This window comes from Sminthopsis crassicaudata, chromosome X, assembly GCF_048593235.1.
Source record: "Sminthopsis crassicaudata isolate SCR6 chromosome X, ASM4859323v1, whole genome shotgun sequence".
Lineage (NCBI taxonomy): Eukaryota > Metazoa > Chordata > Mammalia > Dasyuromorphia > Dasyuridae > Sminthopsis > Sminthopsis crassicaudata.
In genome coordinates, this window is record NC_133623.1 from 89,714,843 (window position 1) to 89,735,852 (window position 21,010).

Sequence of the window (21,010 nt, forward strand, 5' to 3'; positions counted from 1 at the left end):
AGCCTCTAAAGATATAAAATTTCCCCTTATTACCGCTTTAGCTGCATCCCAAAGATTTTGATATGATGTCTCATCATTATCATTATCTTGGGTGAAATTGTTAATTGTTTCTATAATTTGCTCTTTCACCCAGTCATTCTTTAAGATGAGATTATTCAGTTTCCAATTACTTTTTGGTCTATTTACCCCTAACTTTTTACTGAATGTAGCTTTTATTGCATTGTGATCTGAGAAGAAGGCATTTATTATTTCTGCCTTCCTACATTTAATTTTGAGATCTTTATGTCCTAATATATGGTCAATTTTTGTATAGGATCCATGAACTGCTGAGAAGAAAGTATATTCCTTCCTATTGCCATTCAGTTTTCTCCACTGAGAACTGACCTTTCCTGTTGAAACTCCAGATTCTCTTCAGCTGGTAAGTCGTGCTTCCAGTCCTTGTGGTATCTATCAGTCCTGAGCTAATTCTGAGACTTAATTTATCTAATTGGTTGTGAGGGAGTGAGGACATTCACTGAGTCGTGTGTTTCTTCTCCGCCATCTTGGCTCCGCCCCTTAAATTCTTTTAAGAAAAAAAATTTTGGGGCAATGTCTCTTATTTGAGGCAGGGTTGGAAGATCTTCTCCAAGGATCTTCAGAGTAGTGGGGTCCCCTCGTCTTGTTTTCCTCTCAAGCAGTCACCTCCAGATGCATGTGGGAAAAGGGACGTCGATCTCCACTTAACTGCTTCGAGCTGACAAGGGTCATAGAGATTTTGGGTTCATGCCAGGAGGTGAGGCGTTGAGGTGTGGGGGATGGCAGCAGGGCATCTAGGGGGTGTCCCGGTAAGTTGTCCCCAGTGAATTGTCCAGGCTGAAAGGCAGCTGAGAATCCAAGGTTTGAAGCCTAGAGAAAACAGATCTAGGGAACAGATTAAAAGTGGGGTGTCGTCCAGGGTGGAGATGGTGACACATGGAAATGGGGAAATATATCAGATCCCTTCTGTAAGCTGCTGATAGGATGCCCATCTAACTATTAAAGAGAAGGAGGAGAAAATGCTGAGAAATCCAAAGCTAATCTCCCCCACTGTCTTAGGATAACAGCAATAGTTGCACAGTTTTAATAACTCCCATCCTAAATTTTAAATAACCCAGACAAGGTTTAACAGTCATTCATCAACCATTCCTAAAGTCCTCCATTGCAGTCCAAAGTTCACTAGAAGCAGGGTCTAGTCCATGGTCTCTTCTAAAACGGCTCCAGTCTGAGAAATGGTTGGAGGCTCTCATTCCATGGGATGAGGTCTGCTGTGTTGACAATCAAAGCTGATCTATGTCCCAGAAGCAAGTCAATTTTTGTAAATTGACCCAAAATCTAGAACAAAAACATAAATCTAGCAAATAAAGGTTAAAACAACCTGTGATAGAAAGACTTGGTCCACAGGACTGCTGCAAAAATGTGAAGAGGCCAAAATAGATTGGCCAGCAGCTTCCTATGTGAAAAAATGATTAAAAACCCTTAAAACAAAATATTTGTGTTTTCTAACAGTAGCAGACAGATGACCAGGCTAAAAACTTATTTGCCCAAGCATTTAGGATACAATGATTACATATAATCAGACTGAAAATAGCAAGGTATGACATAATTGAATTGCTTTAACAATTCTATTGACCATTGCTTTGTTCATAAAAATCAGTTTCAGGAGGAAAAAATGCAACATAACTGTAACATGAGCAGTTAAAACTCAACTTCCAATCAATTGTCCCAGAGGGTGGAGCTTTAAAACTCCCAAAAAACATTAATTAATTAACTAATTAACTTTAAACTCAAGAAAATTTTTATTACCATTAACAGATTCCATTAATCAGATTTCTGATAAATTCTAAACATATATTTATCATAACCTTATATTGATAACAGTAAGGAATTTGTACCCATAGGTTCATATCCAAGTAGATGTTTCATAAGTAAATACAATTCATACAAATCAGTTTGCTTTTTAAAATACCCAATACATGGGAAAATATCCCAAATCGCATATCATTCTTAACAGAAACACTTTTCCAAAAGGACAAAAAACTATTATTTTTGAGTCTCTTTAAATAATCTCAGGATGACCCAATATAATCTTTAAACTTATATTTTAAACTTATATAGAATGTCCAAATACCACATACAAGAATTCAAGAAGCTCTTAAAATAGCAATCAAACTTTTCACATTTATGACCATATTCCACAAACAATAAAACACATTTTGTATAAACAATAAACATTCAATCAGTTAACCGAAACTTGAGTCTTTCTCTTTAAATCACCTTTTGAAAAAACTGGCTGGAAACACTGGGGGGGAGGAGGTGAAGATAGGAAAGTATTCCAGGTGCTCACCCTTCCCCCATTCAAAAAAAATTTTTTTCCATCCTTCTATTAAAAACTTTCCTCTTTCCTTCTGGCAACATACTTTAAACAACCTTCAACAACTTTCCTAGCGGTTCCACTTTGCCTTTGAAGACAACAGATTCCCATTCCTCTTTCCCCCACCTCTTCCTTCCTATTCCTAAATACATTTCCAATACCTTCTCATTCCTTAATGCAAACCTGTATTCCTCTTTCCTTTGTGCTTCAAAATCTTTAAAATTCAAAGCTCCACAAAACTCACACATTTCCAGCAGGGATGGATTTAAAGTAACAAATAAAAAATCAGTCCCAGAGTTTGAGAGAGAAAAGAAACGGCTTTTAAGAATAGACTTGCCAGAAAGTTGATGGGTGGAGAGATATAGGAATTCAGCTAATCTATTCAGAGTACGGTGTTGAAGCTTGAGGCACTTTTCTCAAACCCAATGTGTCTCTGCATCTTAAAGGAGAATCTCTAGGCATGGAGGAGAGAAGCTCACCCATTTTTTGCCACAAGCCCGAAAATGTTCCATTTCTATAGCTCAACCTGATCAGACATATCTGTCAGATTCCACAAATGCTCCCCTGTCTCTGTACAGGAGAACTATTAGTCTAAAATAGGAATTCATTTGCATTCGGCGTCCCAGAGTCAAACCATCCTCTGGGTTCTTTACAAGCCTCCCACAATTCAAAGGCCACTATGTCCCGGGTTTTTTTTTGAATTGTCCCCTGGCCATAGAAAGGTGCTATGTTGGGCTTGCTTCAGTGAAAACCTCGTGAGAGGGCCACTGAATAGGGCAGGGTAGCAAAAGGTGTTCTCTATTGCTCCTCCCCTAACTCTAGACAGCATTTGTATTCTCTATAGGCCCTGGATTCCTCAGGTAGTAGAGACCAGGTATAGAACAGAGAACAAATCTAGAGAGAACTTGAGAAAAAGACAACAGAAAAGACAGACTTCTTTCCTAAATGTTTAATTTGACTTGATTTGGAATTTTATTCCCCAGCTAACATCGTAAAAGGGTTTCTTTTTTTCTGGTCTGGCCAGACTGGCTAGAAGCCTTTTAATTATTAGCATGGGAATAGAATGCCAATCCAGAAAAATAGAAGAGTGAGAGAGACATAGCTGAGTTCCAGGAGATAGTTGGGCTATTTATCTCTCCAGGAGCAGGTGACAAAGTACCATTTTAAAAGTTAGAGATCTTGAAAAGATTGAGTCTCCATCTCCCCATTGTATCCCAAGAAGGGGACAGGATGGGAGCATTTAAATGGCAGGAGAGGTCTGAAAAAGGCCTTGAGTTCTGTATTCCCACTCCATAGGGGAGGGGGAGTAAAGGCCAGAGCGAGGGTGGGGGAGAAAGCTATCTTACCCAGTGAGTTGCATCCCAAAAAGCCAAGGCTTCTCTGCTGATTTCACGCTGGAACTTGAGGGTGGGACAGGTCGTCCAAGTCTCCCCAAATCTGACTGGGAGAGCAAGACCTGAAAGGGAGACTGCTTACCCCTGTCCAGGAGGGAGGCAGCATCCTGGGCAGAGACATATCTCCATGCACACCCCAATTCATTGACCGTCTCCTCGTGGCCATCCTGACCATTAGAGTTGGGTTTGAGAGGGGCTCAAACACCGATTTCTCCCAAGAACAGATCAAGAGAGTGGCGGTCTGGGATTCCCAAGAGGGATGGGGTCCTTAGTATGGCCATGCGGTTTTGGGAGGGTGAAAAAGAGACGATTCCTGAGGGCCAGCTTTCTGGCAAAAGAAATAAAAGGATTAGAAGTGCCTTGAGATGCAAAAGGTCTTTTGTTTCCGGCAGCCTTCTCCAAACCCATCATCTGCTAAGGAAGAATTTTAGAGTCAGAGGTGTGTCTAGAATGTGGGCAGGTAAAAGCTTTTAGTTTTCCAAATTCTTTTTCTTTTATTTTTTATTATTATTTTTATTTTAATATTTATTTTTTAATATAGCTTGTTATTTACAAGATGTATGCATGGGTAATTTTCCAGCATTGACCCTTTGCAAAATTTGATGTTCCAATTTTTCCCCTCCTTCCCCTCACCCACTCCCCCAGATGGCAGGTATTCCTATACATATTAAATATGTTAAAGTATATGTTAAATTCAATATATGTATACATATTCATTCAGTTATTTTGCTGTACAAGAAAATTGGACTTTAAAATAAGGTAGAATTAACCTGAGAAGGAAATAAAAAATGTAAATGGATAAAAACAGAGGGAGTGGAAATGCTATGTAGTGGTTCACACTGACTTCCCAGAGTTCTTTTACTGGGTATAGCGGATTCTATTCATTATTGAACACATGGAACTGATTTGGTTCATCTCATTGTTGAAGAGAACCATGTTCATCAGAATTGATCATCGTATAATATTGTTGTTGAAGTATATAATGATCTCCTGGTCCTGCTCATTTCACTCAGCATCAGTTCATGTAAGTCTCGTCAGGCCTTTCTGAAATCTTCCTGCTGGTCATTTCTTACAGAACAATAATAGAGGAAGACATTTTTTAAAGCCAGAGGTAGTTGAGTATAGGACAAAGAGCCCCTAGCTTGATCTTTATCCCTATGATGCATCTTTTTTTTAAAATAATTTTTATAATTATAACATTTTCTTTGACAGTACATATGCATAGGTAATTTTTTTTTTTACAACATTATCCCTTGTACTCCCTTCTGTTCTGAGTTTTTCCCCTCCTTCCCTCCACCCCCTCCCCTAGATGGCAGGCATTCCCATACATATTAAATATCTTGTACTATATCCTAGGTACAATATATATGTGCAGAACTGAATTTTGTTGTTGTTGTTGCAAAGGAAGAATTGTATTCTGAAGGTAAAAATAATCTGGGAAGAAAAACAAAACAAAACAAAACAAACAAACAAAAAAACAAATGCAAAGTTTACACTTATTTCCCAGTGTTCCTTTTCTGGATGTAGCTGATTCTGTCCATCATTGATCAATTGGAATTGGATTAGCTCTTCTCTATGCTGAAGATATCCACTTCCATCAGAATACATCCTCATACAGTATCGTTGTTGAAGTGTATAATGATCCCCTAGTTCTGCTCATTTCACTCAACATCAGTTGATGTAAGTCTCTCCAAGCCTCTCTGTATTCTTCCAGTTGGTCATTTCTTACAGAACAATAATATTCCATAACATTTATATACCATAGTTTACCCAACCAAGTTTTCCAAATTCTTGCAGCCTCTCTCTTATCTGTAGAGACAAGAGAGTGAGACAAAAGGAGACCTGTCGTCAATCGCAGCAATTCGTAAAGAATTGTGCCTGAGTGTAGAGCTCTAACAACGATCCAGGCCTGAAGTGGCTTGGATGTCCACTGCAAAATAGGAAAAGAAAAAATATTTTACCTTGTCCAGAGTCCCGGCTGGTACCCAAATTATGTCTGGTTTTCGAGGACTTTTGTCAGGGAACCAAAATGATGAGGTAACAAGGAACCAAATAATGAGGTAAATACCTAATGATGAGGTATATACCTCAATAGGATTAATTGAGGTCTAGTGGCAGGATTGGGGTACAAGGAGTCACATGGAGCTCCCCTGCAACCCCTTAGGATTCGGCGCAAGGATACAAAGTTAAATCAGGTCTAGTGGCAGCGAGAGTCCCCTGTAAATGAATTTACAGGCCCCAAAACCTAGATTGATAAAAAGAGGTTTATTGCAAGGTTTGGAAGCAAGGTTAAAGTCTGGTTAGTAAAAGGCATTAGATAGAGGAAGATATACACCGAAAGTGGCAGGACAGAGAGTCTCTGATGCAAAGCATCTTTCAACTCTCCGCCAAGGGATGATTCTACCTTAGCTGTTTTATCTGCTTCAAGGTGCATGCTTTTCAGATAAGGAAGAAACTGTTTTGGGGAAACCTGAGCAGATAGTTGGGGATTGAGAAAATCCAAGCCAGCTCAGATCCAGTGGGGGCTGGGTACAGCCCAAATTGGCTTGACCAGATCTTGAAAATCAAAGATCTGTCCCAAAGGAATTTGGAGATCAGACAAGAAATCTCAAAGGGGCTATCGCCCCCATCAGGCACACTTCTCATTAGAATATTAGATTTATTTATAGAGAGTTAAGCAAAATAACTTCTAATTATTGTTCTAATGTTCTCTTGGTGTAAATGTTCTCCCATTTCATTGCTGAGATTAACAATTTTATTTTCGTTTTTCCTTTTTCTAAGAAAAACAAATAAAATCTGATTTCATGTTATTATTTTCTTTTTTTTCCCCTAAAACCAACTCTTAGTTTAGTATTTGCTTGCTAAAAAAACTAATCCTTTCCCCATTCTGACTCAGTAGTTATCATCCCCCCCTCATATTGTTTTAGTGGTGAAGATACCACAGGGGGCAGAGGAGAAACAGTACTGTCTAATGTTAGCAGTATGGAATGTCCTGGAATGTTCCATAAGACAAAATGGGTAGAGGCCACTTTTCCTTAGATTATCCGATTTATTGACATATAATGAGGCAAAATAACTCCTAATTATTGCTGTAATGTCCTCTTCATTGATGGAAAAATCTCGCTTTTGGTTTCTGAGAGTAACAATTTGATTTTATTTTTTCCTATTTTTTTTGAAATCAAATAAAATCTGATCTATTTTGCTTTCTTTTTCCTAAAACCAACACTTACTTTTGTTTATTAATTCATTAGTTTTCATATTTGCCTACTATAAAATTCTAACCCTTTCCCCATTACTCCATATTAGTTACCACCTCCCCCATATTGTTTCAGTGGGGCAGACACCACAGGGGGCAGAGGAGTCACAGCACTGTCTAATGTTAGCAGTATGGAATGTCCTGGAATGTTTCATAAGACAAAAATGGGGAGGGGCCACTTCCTCTTAGATTATCAGATTTATTGATACATAGGCAAAATAACTCCTAATGATTGCTCTATTGACTTTTTCATTGTTGGAAAGTTCTCCCATTTTATTTATGAGATTAACAATTTTATTTTCTTCTTTTTTTCCAACCAAATTAAATAAAAGCTGATCTACTTTTTCCCCTAAAACCAAGTCTTAATTTGCTTTATAAATTCACTAATTTTTTATGTTTGCCTGCTAAAACAAACAAACAAACCAAACAACAACAACAACAAAACCTAACCCTTTCCCCATTCATTCTCATTGGTCACCACACTCAGTCCCTTCCCCCATACTGGTTTAGTGGGCCAGACACCCCAGGGGGCAGAAGAGGATGAACAGTGTCTTACTTTAGAAGGATGCAAGTTCCTCAAGTATTCCATAAGACAACAATGGGGAAAATCCACTTTTCCTTAGAGTATTAGATTTATTGACAAATAATTAGGCAAAATATCTCCTAATTATTGTTCTAATGTCTTCTTCATTAATAGAATGTTTTCTTTTTTCGTTTCTGAAATTAACAATTTTATTTTCTTATTTCCTTTTTCTAACCAAATTAAATAAAAGCTGATTATTTTTTCCCTAAAACCAAGTCTTAATGTGTTTTATTAATTCATTAATTTTTTATATTTCCTGCTAAAACAAACTAACCTTTTCCCCATTCTTCCTCATTATTTATCATCCCCCAGCTCACATACTGTTTTACTGGAGCAGACCCCACAGGGGGCAGAAGTAGGCCAGAGCACTGCTTTACCTTAGCAGCAAGGAAGCTCCTGGAACCTTCCATGAGACAAAAATGGGGAGGGGCCAAGTTTTCCTAAGATTATGAGATTTATTGAAATATAGTTAGGCAAAATAACTCCTTATTATTGCTCTATTATCCCATTCATTTTGTTTATTGAGTCATTTATTTTCTTATTTGCCTACTAAAAAATCTAAACCTTTCCCCATTCCTCCTTCTTAATTACCACACCCTGCCCCGAATACTATTTTAGTGGGCCAGACACCACGGGGGCACAGGAGGCAGCACTACCTTGTGTTAGCAACATGGAAACTCTTGGAACCTTCCATGACATAATAATGGTAGATCCCAATTCCCAATAGATTATTACATTTATTGACATATAGTTAGAGAAAATAACTCCTAATTATTGTTCCAAATTTCTCTTAATTGTTGGAAAGTTCTTCCATTTCATTTCTGAGATTAACAATTTTATTTTCTTCTTTCCTTTTTCTAACAAAATCAAATAAAAGCTGTTCCATTTTGTTTTTCCTAAAACCAATTCTTACTTTTGTCTATTAATTCATTAGTATGCATATTTGTCTGTTAAAACAAACAAACAAACAAAAAACAACCCTTTCCCCATTCTTCCTCATTAATTGCCACTCCCCACACATATTGTTTTAGTGGGGCAGATGCCACAAGGGGCACAAGAGGGGGAGCACTGTCTAAAACTAGCAGCAAGGAAGCTCCTAGAATGTTCCATAAGACAAAAATGGGTAGAGGCCACTTCTTCTTGGATTATCAATTATTATTGAGATAGAATTAGGCAAAATAACTCCTAATTATTGCTCTAATTACTTTTTATTTGCTGAAAAGTTCTCCTGTTTCATTTCTGATATTAACAATTTTATTTTCTTCTTTCCTTTTTCTAACCAAAGTAAATAAAAGCTGATTTATTTTTTCCCCTAAAACCAACTCTTAATTTGCTTTATTAATTCATTAATTTATATTTGCCTGCTAAAAAACAAAAACAAAAACAAAAACAAAAAAAGTAGCCCTTTCCCCATTACTTCTCATTAGTTACCACACCCTGCCACTTGCCCCATATTGGTTTAGTGGGTCAGACACCGAAGGGGGGCAGAAGAGGTGGAGCACTGTCTTCCATTAGCAAGATGGAAGCTCTAGGAATGTTCCATAAGACAACAATGGGGAGGGGCTACTTTTCCTTAGATTATCAGATTTATTGACATATAATTAGGCAAAATAACTCCTAATTATTGCTCTAATGGCCTGTTCATTGGTGGAATGTTTTCCCTTTTCATTTCTGAGATTAACAATTTTATTTCCTTCTTCCCTTTTCTAATCAAATTAAATAAAAGCTGATCTATTTTTTTTTCTAAAACCAACTCTTAATTTGCTTTATTAATTGATTAATTTTTTTATATTTGCCTGCTAAAAAAACTAACCCTTTCCCCATTCCTCCTCATTAGTTTTCACTCCCCACCCCTCATACTATTTTACTTGGACAGACACCATAGGGGGCAGAAGTAGGCCAGAGCACTGCTTTAACTTAGCAGCAAGGAAGTTCCTGGAACCTTCCATGAGACATAAATGGGGAGGGCCCACTTTTCCTTAGATTATGAGATTTATTGCCATATAGTTAGGCCAAATTTGAGGGATGGAGAAGACCCTTACCCAAAATGACTACTCAGAGATCACTCAGTAGAAGGCAGAAAAGTTGTTTATTGAAAACCTCAGGAGGATGAGCCATCCCATTGTGAGATAAGAAAGAGAAAGCTCGTGGTAGGAGGGATAAAGTAGTAGTAAAGATACACAGCTTTTACACAAGAGATTACATCACAAGGAAGAGAGCACTGAGAAGGGGAGGTGGAGGCATCTAATTGGTCTATTTGGATCATAAGTTGGGGAGCATTGAGAAGTAGGTGACCTCTCCCCTTAACTGAATGTTAGAAAGACCTTCAAAATTCAGATTAGTAAGCTAACAGCATTCAACTAATAGTCTAAATATTGATAACACTGAATAGTGATAAATGTCATCATTTCAGATCAAGTAAATATATGTAAAGTTTAAGTAAACATTGGCTAATACACAACATCTTTATGCAGGTCACAGAGACATAGAAATAATGAATAATAAAATACAGAAAAAGAATTTAAACATTCCTGTAAGTTCTTCACCTAATCTCTCCATTCCCCACACCAAATAACTCCTTATTATTTCTTTATTGTCCTATTCATTGCTGGAAAGTTCTCCCTTTTCTTTTTTGAGACTAACAATTTGATTTTCTTTTTTACTTTTTTTAAATCAAATTAAATAAAGGCTTATATATTTTGTTGTTATTTTTATGTCCTAATACTAACTCTTAATTTTGTTTATTAAGTCATTAATTTTCTTATTTGCCTGTTAAAATAAAAAGTAACCTTTTCCCCATTCCTCCTCATTAGTTACCACCTTCCCCATATTGTTTCAGTGGGGTAGAAACCACAGGGGACAGAGGAAGCAGCACTACCTTATGTTAGCAGAAAGGATGCTCCTGGAACCTTCCATAAGACAACAATGTTGCCAATAGATTATCAGATTTACTGACAAATAATTAGACAAAATAACTCATAATTATTGTTCCCATGTCCTCTTAATTGGTGGAAAGTTGTCCCATTTCATTTCTGAAATTGATAAGTTTATTTTCTTTTTTTCTTTTTTAACTAAATTAAATAAAAGCTGTTATATTTTGTTTTCTATTTCGTAAAACCAACTCTTAGTTTCAAAAATCTTAGTGTTCCTATTTGCTTGCTAAAAAAAACTAACCCTTTCCCCATTCTTCCTCTTTAGTTACCACCCCCTCCATATTGTTTTACTGGGGCAGATACCACAGGAGGTAGAGGAGACACAGCAAGGTCTAACCTTAGCACCATGAAATGTCCTGGAATGTTTCATAAAACAAAAATGGTGAAGGGGCATTTCCCCTTAGATTATCAGATTTATTGACACATAGGCAAAATAACTTCTAATGATTGCTCTATTGACTTTTTCATTGGTTGAAAATTCTCCCTTTTCATTTCTGAGATTAATGATTTTATTTTCTTCTTTCCTTTTTCTAATCAAATTAAATAAAAGCTAATCTCTTTTTTCCCCTAAAACCAACTCTTAGTTTTCTTTATGAGTTCATTATTTTTTTATATTTGTCTGCTAATAAAAAATAACCCTTTCCCCATTCCTTCTCATTAGTTACCCCCTCCCCTCCCATACTGTGTTAGTTGGAAAGACACCACAGAGGGCAGAAGAGGCAGAGCACTGTCTTCCCTTAGCAGCATGGAAACTCCTGGAATGTTCCATAAGACAACAATGGCGAAGGGCCAATTCCCATTAGATTATGAGATTTTTTTGGCATAAAGCTAGGCAAAATACTGCCAATTTTTTTTTTTAATGTCCTCCTCCTTGGAGGAATATCCTCCCTTTTCATTTCTGAGACTTAAAATTTGATTTTCTTTTTCCTTTTATAATCAAATTAAATAGATATTTATTTTGTTGTTGTTTTTTATTTTATAAAACTAACTCTTAGTTGTTTATTAATTCATTATTTTTCTTGCTAAAAAAACCTAACCCTTTCCCCCATTCCTCCTCATTTGTTAGCACTCCTTGCACCTCGTACTGTTTTAGTGGGGTAGACACCCCACAGGGAAGAAGAGGCAAAGTGCTGTCTTAACTTAGCAGCATGGAAGTTTTTGCAATGTTCCATAAGACAACAATGGGGAGGGGCTACTTCCCTTTAGATTATGAGATGTTTTGACATATAGTCAGGTATGTTTATTGCTCTAATGTCCTCTTCATTGGTGGATAGTTCTCCCTTTTCAGTTTTGAGATGAACAAGTTTATTTTCTTCTTTCCTTTTTCTAATCAAATTCAATAAATGCTGACTTATTTTGTTTTTCCTCCTAAAACTAACTCTAAGTTTTGTTTATGAATTCATTAGTTTTCTTACTTGGCTGAAAAAAAAATCCTTTCTCCACTCTTTCTTCTTAGTACAGGCCACACCCCATACTGTTTTAGTGGGACAGACTCCACAGGGGGCACTACCTTATTTGAGCAGAATGGACACTCCTGGAACCTTCTATGAAACAAGAAGGGGGAGGGGTCACTTTTTCTTAGATTATCACTTTTATTGACATATAGTTAGGAATCAATTGTTGCTCTAATATAGTCTTCATTGGTGGAAAATTCTCCCATTTCCTTTTTTGATTCTCCTCTTTTCTTTTTTTAAATTAAATTTACTAAGGTCTTATTGTGTTTTTAATTTTTTTTCCTAATACAAACCCTTAGTTTTGTTTATTAATTCAGTAATTCTCTTGTCTAGTTAAAAAAAAAGTAACCCCTTTTCTCCATTCCTCTTAGTACCCAATCCTTTGCACCCCATAATGTTTTAATGGGTTTGACACCACAGAGGGGCACAGGAGGCAGCACTCCCTTATGTTAGCAGCATGGAAGCTCTTGGAACCTTCCATGAGACAATAGTGGGAGGCCCCACTTCCCATTAGATTATAAGATTTATTGATATCTAGTCAGACAAAATAACTCCTATTTATTTTTCCAAGGTCCTGTTAATTGCTGGAAAGTTCTTCCATTTCATTTCTAAGATTAACAACCTTATCTTCTTGTTTCCTTTTTCCAACCAAATCAAATAAAAGCTGATCTATTTTGTTTTCTTTTTCCTAAAACACATTTTTACTTTTATTACTTCATTAGTTTTCATATTTTCCTGCAAAAAAACCCCTAATCCTTTCACTATTCTTCCTCATTAGTTACCACCACCCCAGCACACCGTTTTAGTGGGGCAAACAACACCATGTGCAGAAGAGGCAGAGAACTTTCTAACAGTAGCAGCATTAGCTCCAGGAATGTTCCATAAAATCAAAAAGGGTAGAGGCCACTTCCCCTTGGATTATCAAATTTAATGACATAGAATTAGGCAAAATAACTCCTAATTATTGCTCTAATGACTTTTTCATTGATGAAAGTTCTCCCGTTTCATTTCTGAGATTAACAATTTTATTTTCTTCTGTCCTTTTTCTAAGCAAATTAAATAAAACCTGATCTATTTCTCACCTAAAAGAATTCTTAAGTTGCTTTATTAATTCATTAATTTTTTTGTATTTGCCTGCTAAAAAAATAAAAAACAAAAAAACAAAAACAAAACTAACACTTTCCCCATTCTTCCTCATTATTTATCACCCCCCAGCCCCCATACTGTTTTACTTGGGGGGAACACCACCAGGGGCAGAAGAAGGCCAGAGCACTGCTTTACCTTAGCAGCAAGGAAGATCCTGGAACCTTTCATGAGACAAAAATGGGGAGGCTCCACTTTTCTTAGATTATCAGATTTATTGATATATAATTGGGCAAAATAACTCCTAATTATTCCTCTGATGTGCTCTTCACTGGTGAAATGTTCTCCCTTTTAATTTTTGAGATTAAGAATTTTATTTCCTTTTTTGCCTTTTCTAACCAAATTAAATTAAAGCTGATTCATTTTTCTCCCTAAAATCAACTCTTAGTTTTATCAATTCATTAATTTTTTATATTTGCCTGCTAAAAAATCCTAACCCTTGCACCATTTATTCTTATTAGCAATGTCTAACCTTAGCAACATGGAACGTCCTGGAATGTTCCATAAGACAACAATGGAGAGGGGCCACTTCCCCTTAGATTATGAGATTTATTGACATAGTTAGGCAAAATACTGCCTAATTATTTCTCTAATGTCCTCTTTCTTGCAGGAATATTCTCCTTTTTCATTTCTGAGATTGACAATTTGATTTTCTTCTTTGTTTTAATAATCAAATTAAAAAGATATCTATTTTGTTGGGTTTTTTAATTTGTAAAATTAGCTCTTAGTTGTTTATTAATTAATTAGTTTTCTTACTTGTTTGCTAAAATAAAAAAAAAATAACCCTTTTTATCCATTCCTTCTCATTTCCTACTTCCCACCCCCAATACTGTTTTAATGGGGCAGTCACCTCAGGGGGCCAAGAGACACAGCACTGTCTCATTTTAGAAGCATGGAAGCTCCTGGAATGTTCCATAAGACAACAATGGGTAGGGGCTACTTCCCTTTAGATTATGAGATGTCTTGACATACAGTCAGGTATGTTTATTGCTCTAATGTCCTCTTCATTGGTGGAAAGTTTTCTCTTTTCAGTTTTGAGATGAACAAGTTTATTTCCTTCTTTCCTTTTTCTAATAAAATTCAATAAATGCTGACTTATTTTCTTTGTTTTCTTCCTAAAACTAACGCTTAGTTTTGTTTATGAATTCATTGATTTTCTTACTTGGCTGGAAAAAAACAAATTCTTTTGCCTATTCCTTCTTCCTAGTTACTACAGGCCACACCCTATACTGTTTTAGTGGGACAGATTCCACAGGGGGCAGAGGAGGTAGAGTACTGCCTTACTTTAGCAGAATGGAAGCTCCTGGAACCTTCCATGAAACAAAAATGGAGAGAGGTCACTTTTCCTTAGATTATCAGTTTCATTGACATAGAGTTAGGAAAAATAATTCCTAACTATTGCTCCAATATCGTCTTCATTGTTGGAAAATTCTCCAATTTCGTATTTAGAGTCCAACAATTTGATGCTCTTCTTTTTTTTTATATCAAATTTAGTAAGGTCTTATCTATCTATCTATATATATATATTTTTGCTAATACAAACTTAGTTTTGTTTATTAATTCGTCAATTGTCTAGTCTGCTTAAAAGAAAAAGTAACCTCTTTATCCTCTATCTTAACTTCCCTCCCATACTGTTTTAGTGGGTTTGACACCACAGGGGGCACAGGAGGCAGCACTCCCTTATGTTACCAGCACGGAAGCTCCTGGAACCTTCCATGAGATAACAATGGGAGGGCCCACTTCCCATTAGATTATCAGATTTATTGACATCTATTCAGACAAAATAACTCCTAATTATTGTTCCAAGGTCCTGTTAATTGGTGCAAAGTTCTCCCATTTCATTTCTGAAATTAATCATCTTAATTTCTTGTTTCCTTTTTCTAACCAAATCTAATAAAAGCTGATCTATTTTGTTTTCTTTTTTCCTAAAACTCCCTTTTACTTTTGTTAATTCACTAACTTCACCCTTTCCCCATTCCTCCTCATTAGTTACCGCACCCCGTCCCCCATACTGTTTTAGTGGGGAAGGCACCCCAGGGGGCAGAAGAGAGAGAGCACTATCTTACCTTAGCAGCATGGGAGCTCCTGGAACGTTCCATAAGACAACAATGGAAGGGGCCACTTCCCCTTAGATTATAGTATTTATTGACATATAGTTAGGGAAAAAAACTCCTAATTATTGCTCTAATGACTTTTTCATTGATGAAAGCTCTCCATTTTCATTTCTGAGATTAACAATTTTATTTTCTTCTTTCCTTTTTCTAATCAAATTAAATAAAAGCTGATCACTTTTTTCCACTAAAACTTTATTAAATCATAAATTTATCATATTTGCCTGCTAATAAAAACTAATTTTTTCCCAATTCCTTCTCATTAGTAACCACCCCACACCACTTCCATACTGTGTTACTTGGACAGACACCACAGGGGGCAGAAGAGGCAGAGCACTGTCTTACATTAGCAGCATGGAAGCTCCTGGAATGTTCCAAGAGACAACAGTAGGGAGGGTCCACTTTTCCTTAGATTATCAGATTTATTGACATATAGTTAGGTAAAATAACTCCAAATTATTGCCCTAATGTTCTAATCATGGGTAGAAATTACTCCCTTTTTGTGTGTGTGTGTGTGACTAACAGTTTGATTTTCGTTTTTCCTTTTTTTAATCAAATTAAATAAAGGCTTATCTATTTTATTGTTGTTTTCCCTCTAATACTAACTCTTAGTTTTTTTTTTTTTATCAATTAATTAATCTTCCTATTTGCCTGCTTAAAAAAAAACAAAAAAACAAAAAAACAAAAAACTTATCCTTTGTCCATTCCTCCTCCTTAGTTACCACACCGTGCCCCCCCCCCCCCCCATGTTCTTTTACTGGGGCAGAGTAGTTAGAGAACTGTCTTACGTTAGCAGCTCTAAGCCAGTGGAACCTTCCATGAGATAACAATGGGAGGGCCCACTTCCCATTAGATTATCAGATTTATTGACATCTATTCAGACAAAATAACTCCTAATTATTGTTCCAAGGTCCTGTTAATTGGTGCAAAGTTCTCCCATTTCATTTCTGAAATTAATCATCTTAATTTCTTGTTTCCTTTTTCTAACCAAATCTAATAAAAGCTGATCTATTTTGTTTTCTTTTTCCTAAAACTCCCCTTTCCTTTTATTAATTCACTAACTTCACCCTTTCCCCATTCCTCCTCATTAGTTACCGCACCCCGTCCCCCATACTGTTTTAGTGGGGAAGGCACCCCAGGGGGCAGAAGAGAGAGAGCACTGTCTTACCTTAGCAGCATGGGAGCTCCTGGAATGTTCCATAAGACAACAATGGAAGGGGCCACTTCCCCTTAGATTATAGTATTTATTGACATATAGTTAGGGAAAAAAACTCCTAATTATTGCTCTAATGACTTTTTCATTGATGAAAGCTCTCCATTTTCATTTCTGAGATTAACAATTTTATTTTCTTCTTTCCTTTTTCTAATCAAATTAAATAAAAGCTGATCACTTTTTTTCCACTAAAACTTTATTAATTCATTAATTTATCATATTTGCCTGCTAATAAAAACTAATTTTTTCCCAATTCCTTCTCATTAGTAACCACCCCACACCACTTCCATACTGTGTTACTTGGACAGACACCACAGGGGGCAGAAGAGGCAGAGCACTGTCTTACATTAGCAGCATGGAAGCTCCTGGAATGTTCCAAGAGACAACAGTAGGGAGGGTCCACTTTTCCTTAGATTATCAGATTTATTGACATATAGTTAGGTAAAATAACTCCAAATTATTGCCCTAATGTTCTAATCATGGGTAGAAATTACTCCCTTTTTGTGTGTGTGTGTGTGACTAACAGTTTGATTTTCGTTTTTCCTTTTTTTAATCAAATTAAATAAAGGCTTATCTATTTTATTGTTGTTTTCCCTCTAATACTCTTAGATTTTTTTTTTATCAATTAATTAATCTTCCTATTTGCCTGCTTAAAAAAAAAAAAAACTTATCCTTTGTCCATTCCTCCTCCTTAGTTACCACACCGTGCCCCCCCCCCCCCATGTTCTTTTACTGGGGCAGAGTAGTTAGAGAACTGTCTTACGTTAGCAGCTCTAAGCCAGTGGAACCTTCCATGAGGTAACAATAGGGAGGGGCCACTTCCTGTGCCTTTATCAGTTCTCTGGACTTGGACCTGCATACCAGTAGCTCACAGATTTCCTCTGACTCAGATGGAGGGGTAGAGATCTTTCGGTAACCCTTTCGGACAACTCCCTCCCCTAAAACCTCCTCCTCCCCCTTCCCCTCTTCTACTCTGTCTCCCCATTTTTGTTTATATTAATCTTCCTTTTCCATTTATCCCCAGTTTTTCCTCCCTAGCTCTCCCCTTTATATTTCTTTTTCCCCAGGTGTAGCTTTTCTCTCTGTTCCCACCTCCCATCCACTTTCCTTCTTAATCTTTCTCTCCATCCTTCTCCTCCTGTACTTCCTATCCCTCCCACCTGTCTTCTCCTGAGCTTTCTCTATTATCACCGTAGTTTTTTTCCTGTGGTATTAATCCCTGCCAGTGCTTCTTAGTCCTTATTTTTATTCTTTTTCAGTCTGTCCCTCCAGGTGTCCTTCGTGATACTGGTTGCCACGGCAACCACTCCCGTTTCTTAGCCATTGTTCTGGGCGCACCTGCCGTCTCAACATGTCTGAAGTGGCTAGGCAGCTGAAGGAGCTCGTATGGGGTTCGAAGACCAACCCAGGTCTCTCAGACCCCATCTTTGGTCGCTGGACCCAGGGCTTCGTATTCAGTGAGGCAGAAGGCTCAGCCCTGGAGCAGTTTGAGGGGGGTCCCTGTGCTGTTATCGCCCCTGTTCAGGCGTTCCTTTTGAAAAAACTGCTGTTCGCCTCGGAGAAGCCTTCCTGGAGAGACTGTCGAGAGGATGAGCGGAAGGATTTGCTTTGCCATACCTTATGTGACATCTTACAAGCAGCTTGTTTTAACACCTCGGGCCCTTACTGCTTGGCTGAGTGTGAGCTAAGAGGGAAGGAGACCGTTGCCAAGTCAGATAGACCAACTGCAGGGGGTGAGTGTAGTTGCCCAAGGGGTCACTCCTCTTCAGCTTTGGCCACCCAAGATCATCTGAGTTTTGAGACATTCCACTCCTTAATTCGTAGAATGTCATTCAAAAGTTTCCCAGAGCTCAAAGATGCCATTTGTGAGCAATACTCTATGTGGGCCAATAAATTTGGGGTGTTACTTTTTCTTTATTCCGTGATACTAACCAAGGGTATTGAAAATATAAAAAATGAAATTGAGGATTCAGCAGAACCCTTGATTGATCCTGTCTATGGTTATGGTAGCCAAAGTCTAATTAACCTTCTCTTAACTGGGCATGCAGTTTCTAATGTATGGGATGGAGATAAAGAGTGCTCAGGAATGAAGCTTCTAGGCATACATAAGCAATCTACAGTGGGCTTCTTAACCCTTATGGAGTCACTCAGTTATTGCAAGGTTGGCTCCTATTTGAAATCACCCAAGTTTCCTATTTGGATTGTTGGTAGTGAAACTCACCTTACTGTTTTATTTGCTAAGGATATGGCCTTGGTGCCTCCTGAGACACCTTCTGAGCAAGCCAGGAGGATTTTTCAGGCATATGATCCTGAAGATAATGGATTTATACCAGATACTCTTTTAAAACATGTGATGAAAGCATTGGATCTGGTTTCTGATCCCGAATGTGTTAGAGTCATGAAAAATAAATTAGACCCAGAAGGACTAGGAATTATATTACTAGGTCCTTTCCTCCAAGAATTTTTCCCAGAGCAGAATTCAAATGTACCAGAGTCCTTTACTGTATACCACTATAATGGACTAAAACAGTCCAATTTTAATGAAAAGGTCATGTATGTGGAAGGAACAGCAGTTGTGATGGGTTTTGGAGACCCTTTGTTGCAGACAGATGACACACCAGTTAAACGCTGTCTGCAAACCAAATGGCCTTCCATATAGGGTTAGAATCCCTAGGCATACAGAGTTAGGGTTATAGTTTAGGGTTAGGGTTAGAGAATTTAGGGTTAGGGTTAGGGTTAGGGTTAGGGTTAGAGTCGGGACTGAATTTAGGGTTAGGGTTAGAGTTAGGGTTAGGGTTAGGGTTAGGGTTAGGGTAGGGAGGGTTAGGGTTAGGGTTAGGGTTAGGGTTAGGGTTAGGGTTAGGGTTAGGGTTAGGGTTAGGGTTAGGGTTAGGGTTAGGGTTAGGGTTAGGGTTAGGGTTAGGGTTAGGGTTAGGGTTAGGGTTAGGGTTAGGGTTAGGGTTAGGGTTAGGGTTAGGGTTAGGGTTAGGGTTTAGGGTTAGGGTTAGGGTTAGGGTTAGGGTTAGGGTTAGGGTTAGGGTTAGGGTTAGGGTTAGGGTTAGGGTTAGGGTTAGGGTTAGGGTTAGGGTTAGGGTTAGGGTTAGGGTTAGCGAATTTAGGGTTAGGGTTAGGGTTAGGGTTAGGGTTAGGGTTAGAGTCGGGAGTCGGGAGTCGGGAGGCGGGTTAGAGTCGGGAGGCATTTAGGGTTAGGGTTAGAGTCGGGAGGCATTTAGGGTTGGTTAGAGTCGGGAGTCGGGAGGCATTTAGGGTTAGAGTCGGGTTAGAGTCGGGAGGCGGGTTAGAGTCGGGAGGCATTTAGGGTTAGGGTTAGAGTCGGGAGTCGGGAGGCATTTAGGGTTAGGGTTAGGGTTAGAGTCGGGAGTCGGGAGGGTTAGAGTCGGGAGGCATTTAGGGTTAGGGAGTCGGGTTAGAGTCGGGAGTCGGGAGTCGGGAGTCGGGAGGGTTAGGGTTAGAGTCGGGAGGCATTTAGGGTTAGAGTCGGGTTAGAGTCGGGAGTCGGGAGTCGGGAGTCGGGAGTCGGGAGGCATTTAGGGTTAGGGTTAGGGTTAGGGTTAGGGTTAGAGTCGGGAGGCATTTAGGGTTAGGGTTAGGGTTAGAGTCGGGAGTCGGGAGGCGCATTTAGGGTTAGGGTTAGGGTTAGGGTTAGGGTTAGAGTCGGGAGGCAGCGCGCGCATTTAGGGTTAGGGTTAGGGTTAGGGTTAGGGTTAGAGTCGGGCGCATTTAGGGTTGGGGGGTTAGGGTTAGGGTTAGGGTTAGGGTTAGGGTTAGGGTTAGGGTTAGGGTTAGGGTTAGGGTTAGGGTTAGGGTTAGGGTTAGGGTTAGGGTTAGGGTTAGGGTTAGGGTTAGGGTTAGGGTTAGGGTTAGGGTTAGGGTTAGGGTTAGGGTTAGGGTTAGGGTTAGGGTTAGGGTTAGGGTTAGGGTTAGGGTTAGGGTTAGGGTTAGGGTTAGGGTTAGTGCATTTAGGGTTAGGGTTAGGGTTAGGGTTAGGGTTAGGGTTAGGGTTAGGGTTAGGGTTAGGGTTAGGGTTAGGGTTAGGGTTAGAGTCGGGACTTGATAGAGTCGGGAGGCGGGAGTCGGGGAGGCATTTAGAGTCGGGAGTCGGGAGTCGGGAGGCAGCGCGCATTTTAGGGTTAGGGTTAGAGTCGGGAGGCGAATTTAGGGTTAGGGTTAGGGTTAGAGTCGGGAGGCAGCGCGCATTTAGGGTTAGGGTTAGAGTCGGGAGTCGGGAGGCGGGAGTCGGGAGGCAGAGTCGGGAGTCGGGAGGCGCATTTAGGGTTAGAGTCGGGGGGGTTAGGGTTAGGGTTAGGGTTAGAGTCGGGAGGCGAATTTAGGGTTAGGGTTAGGGTTGGGTTAGGGTTAGGGTTAGGGTTAGGGTTAGGGTTAGGGTTAGGGTTAGAGTCGGGAGTCGGGAGTCGGGAGTCGGGAGGCATTTAGGGTTAGGGTTAGAGTCGGGAGGCGCGCATTTAGGGTTAGAGTCGGGAGTCGGGAGGCGCGAATTTAGGGTTAGGGTTGG

General features: G+C 38.7%; 1 protein-coding gene and 1 pseudogene across 1 annotated transcript; one reads left to right on the forward strand and one right to left on the reverse strand.

The window, feature by feature from the left end:
* Window positions 1-17,829, reverse strand: part of LOC141549096 (protein PALS2 pseudogene) — a 109,742-nt pseudogene extending 91,913 nt beyond the window's left edge.
* On the forward strand, window positions 315-19,135 carry LOC141549097 (ubiquitin carboxyl-terminal hydrolase MINDY-3-like). The gene is made up of 2 exons (XM_074278416.1): window positions 315-418; window positions 17,736-19,135. Exon 2 carries the CDS (start codon window positions 17,828-17,830, stop codon window positions 19,133-19,135), a length of 1,308 nt encoding a protein of 435 aa, XP_074134517.1. The 5' UTR covers window positions 315-418; window positions 17,736-17,827.
* The last annotated feature ends 1,875 nt before the right edge of the window (window positions 19,136-21,010 follow it).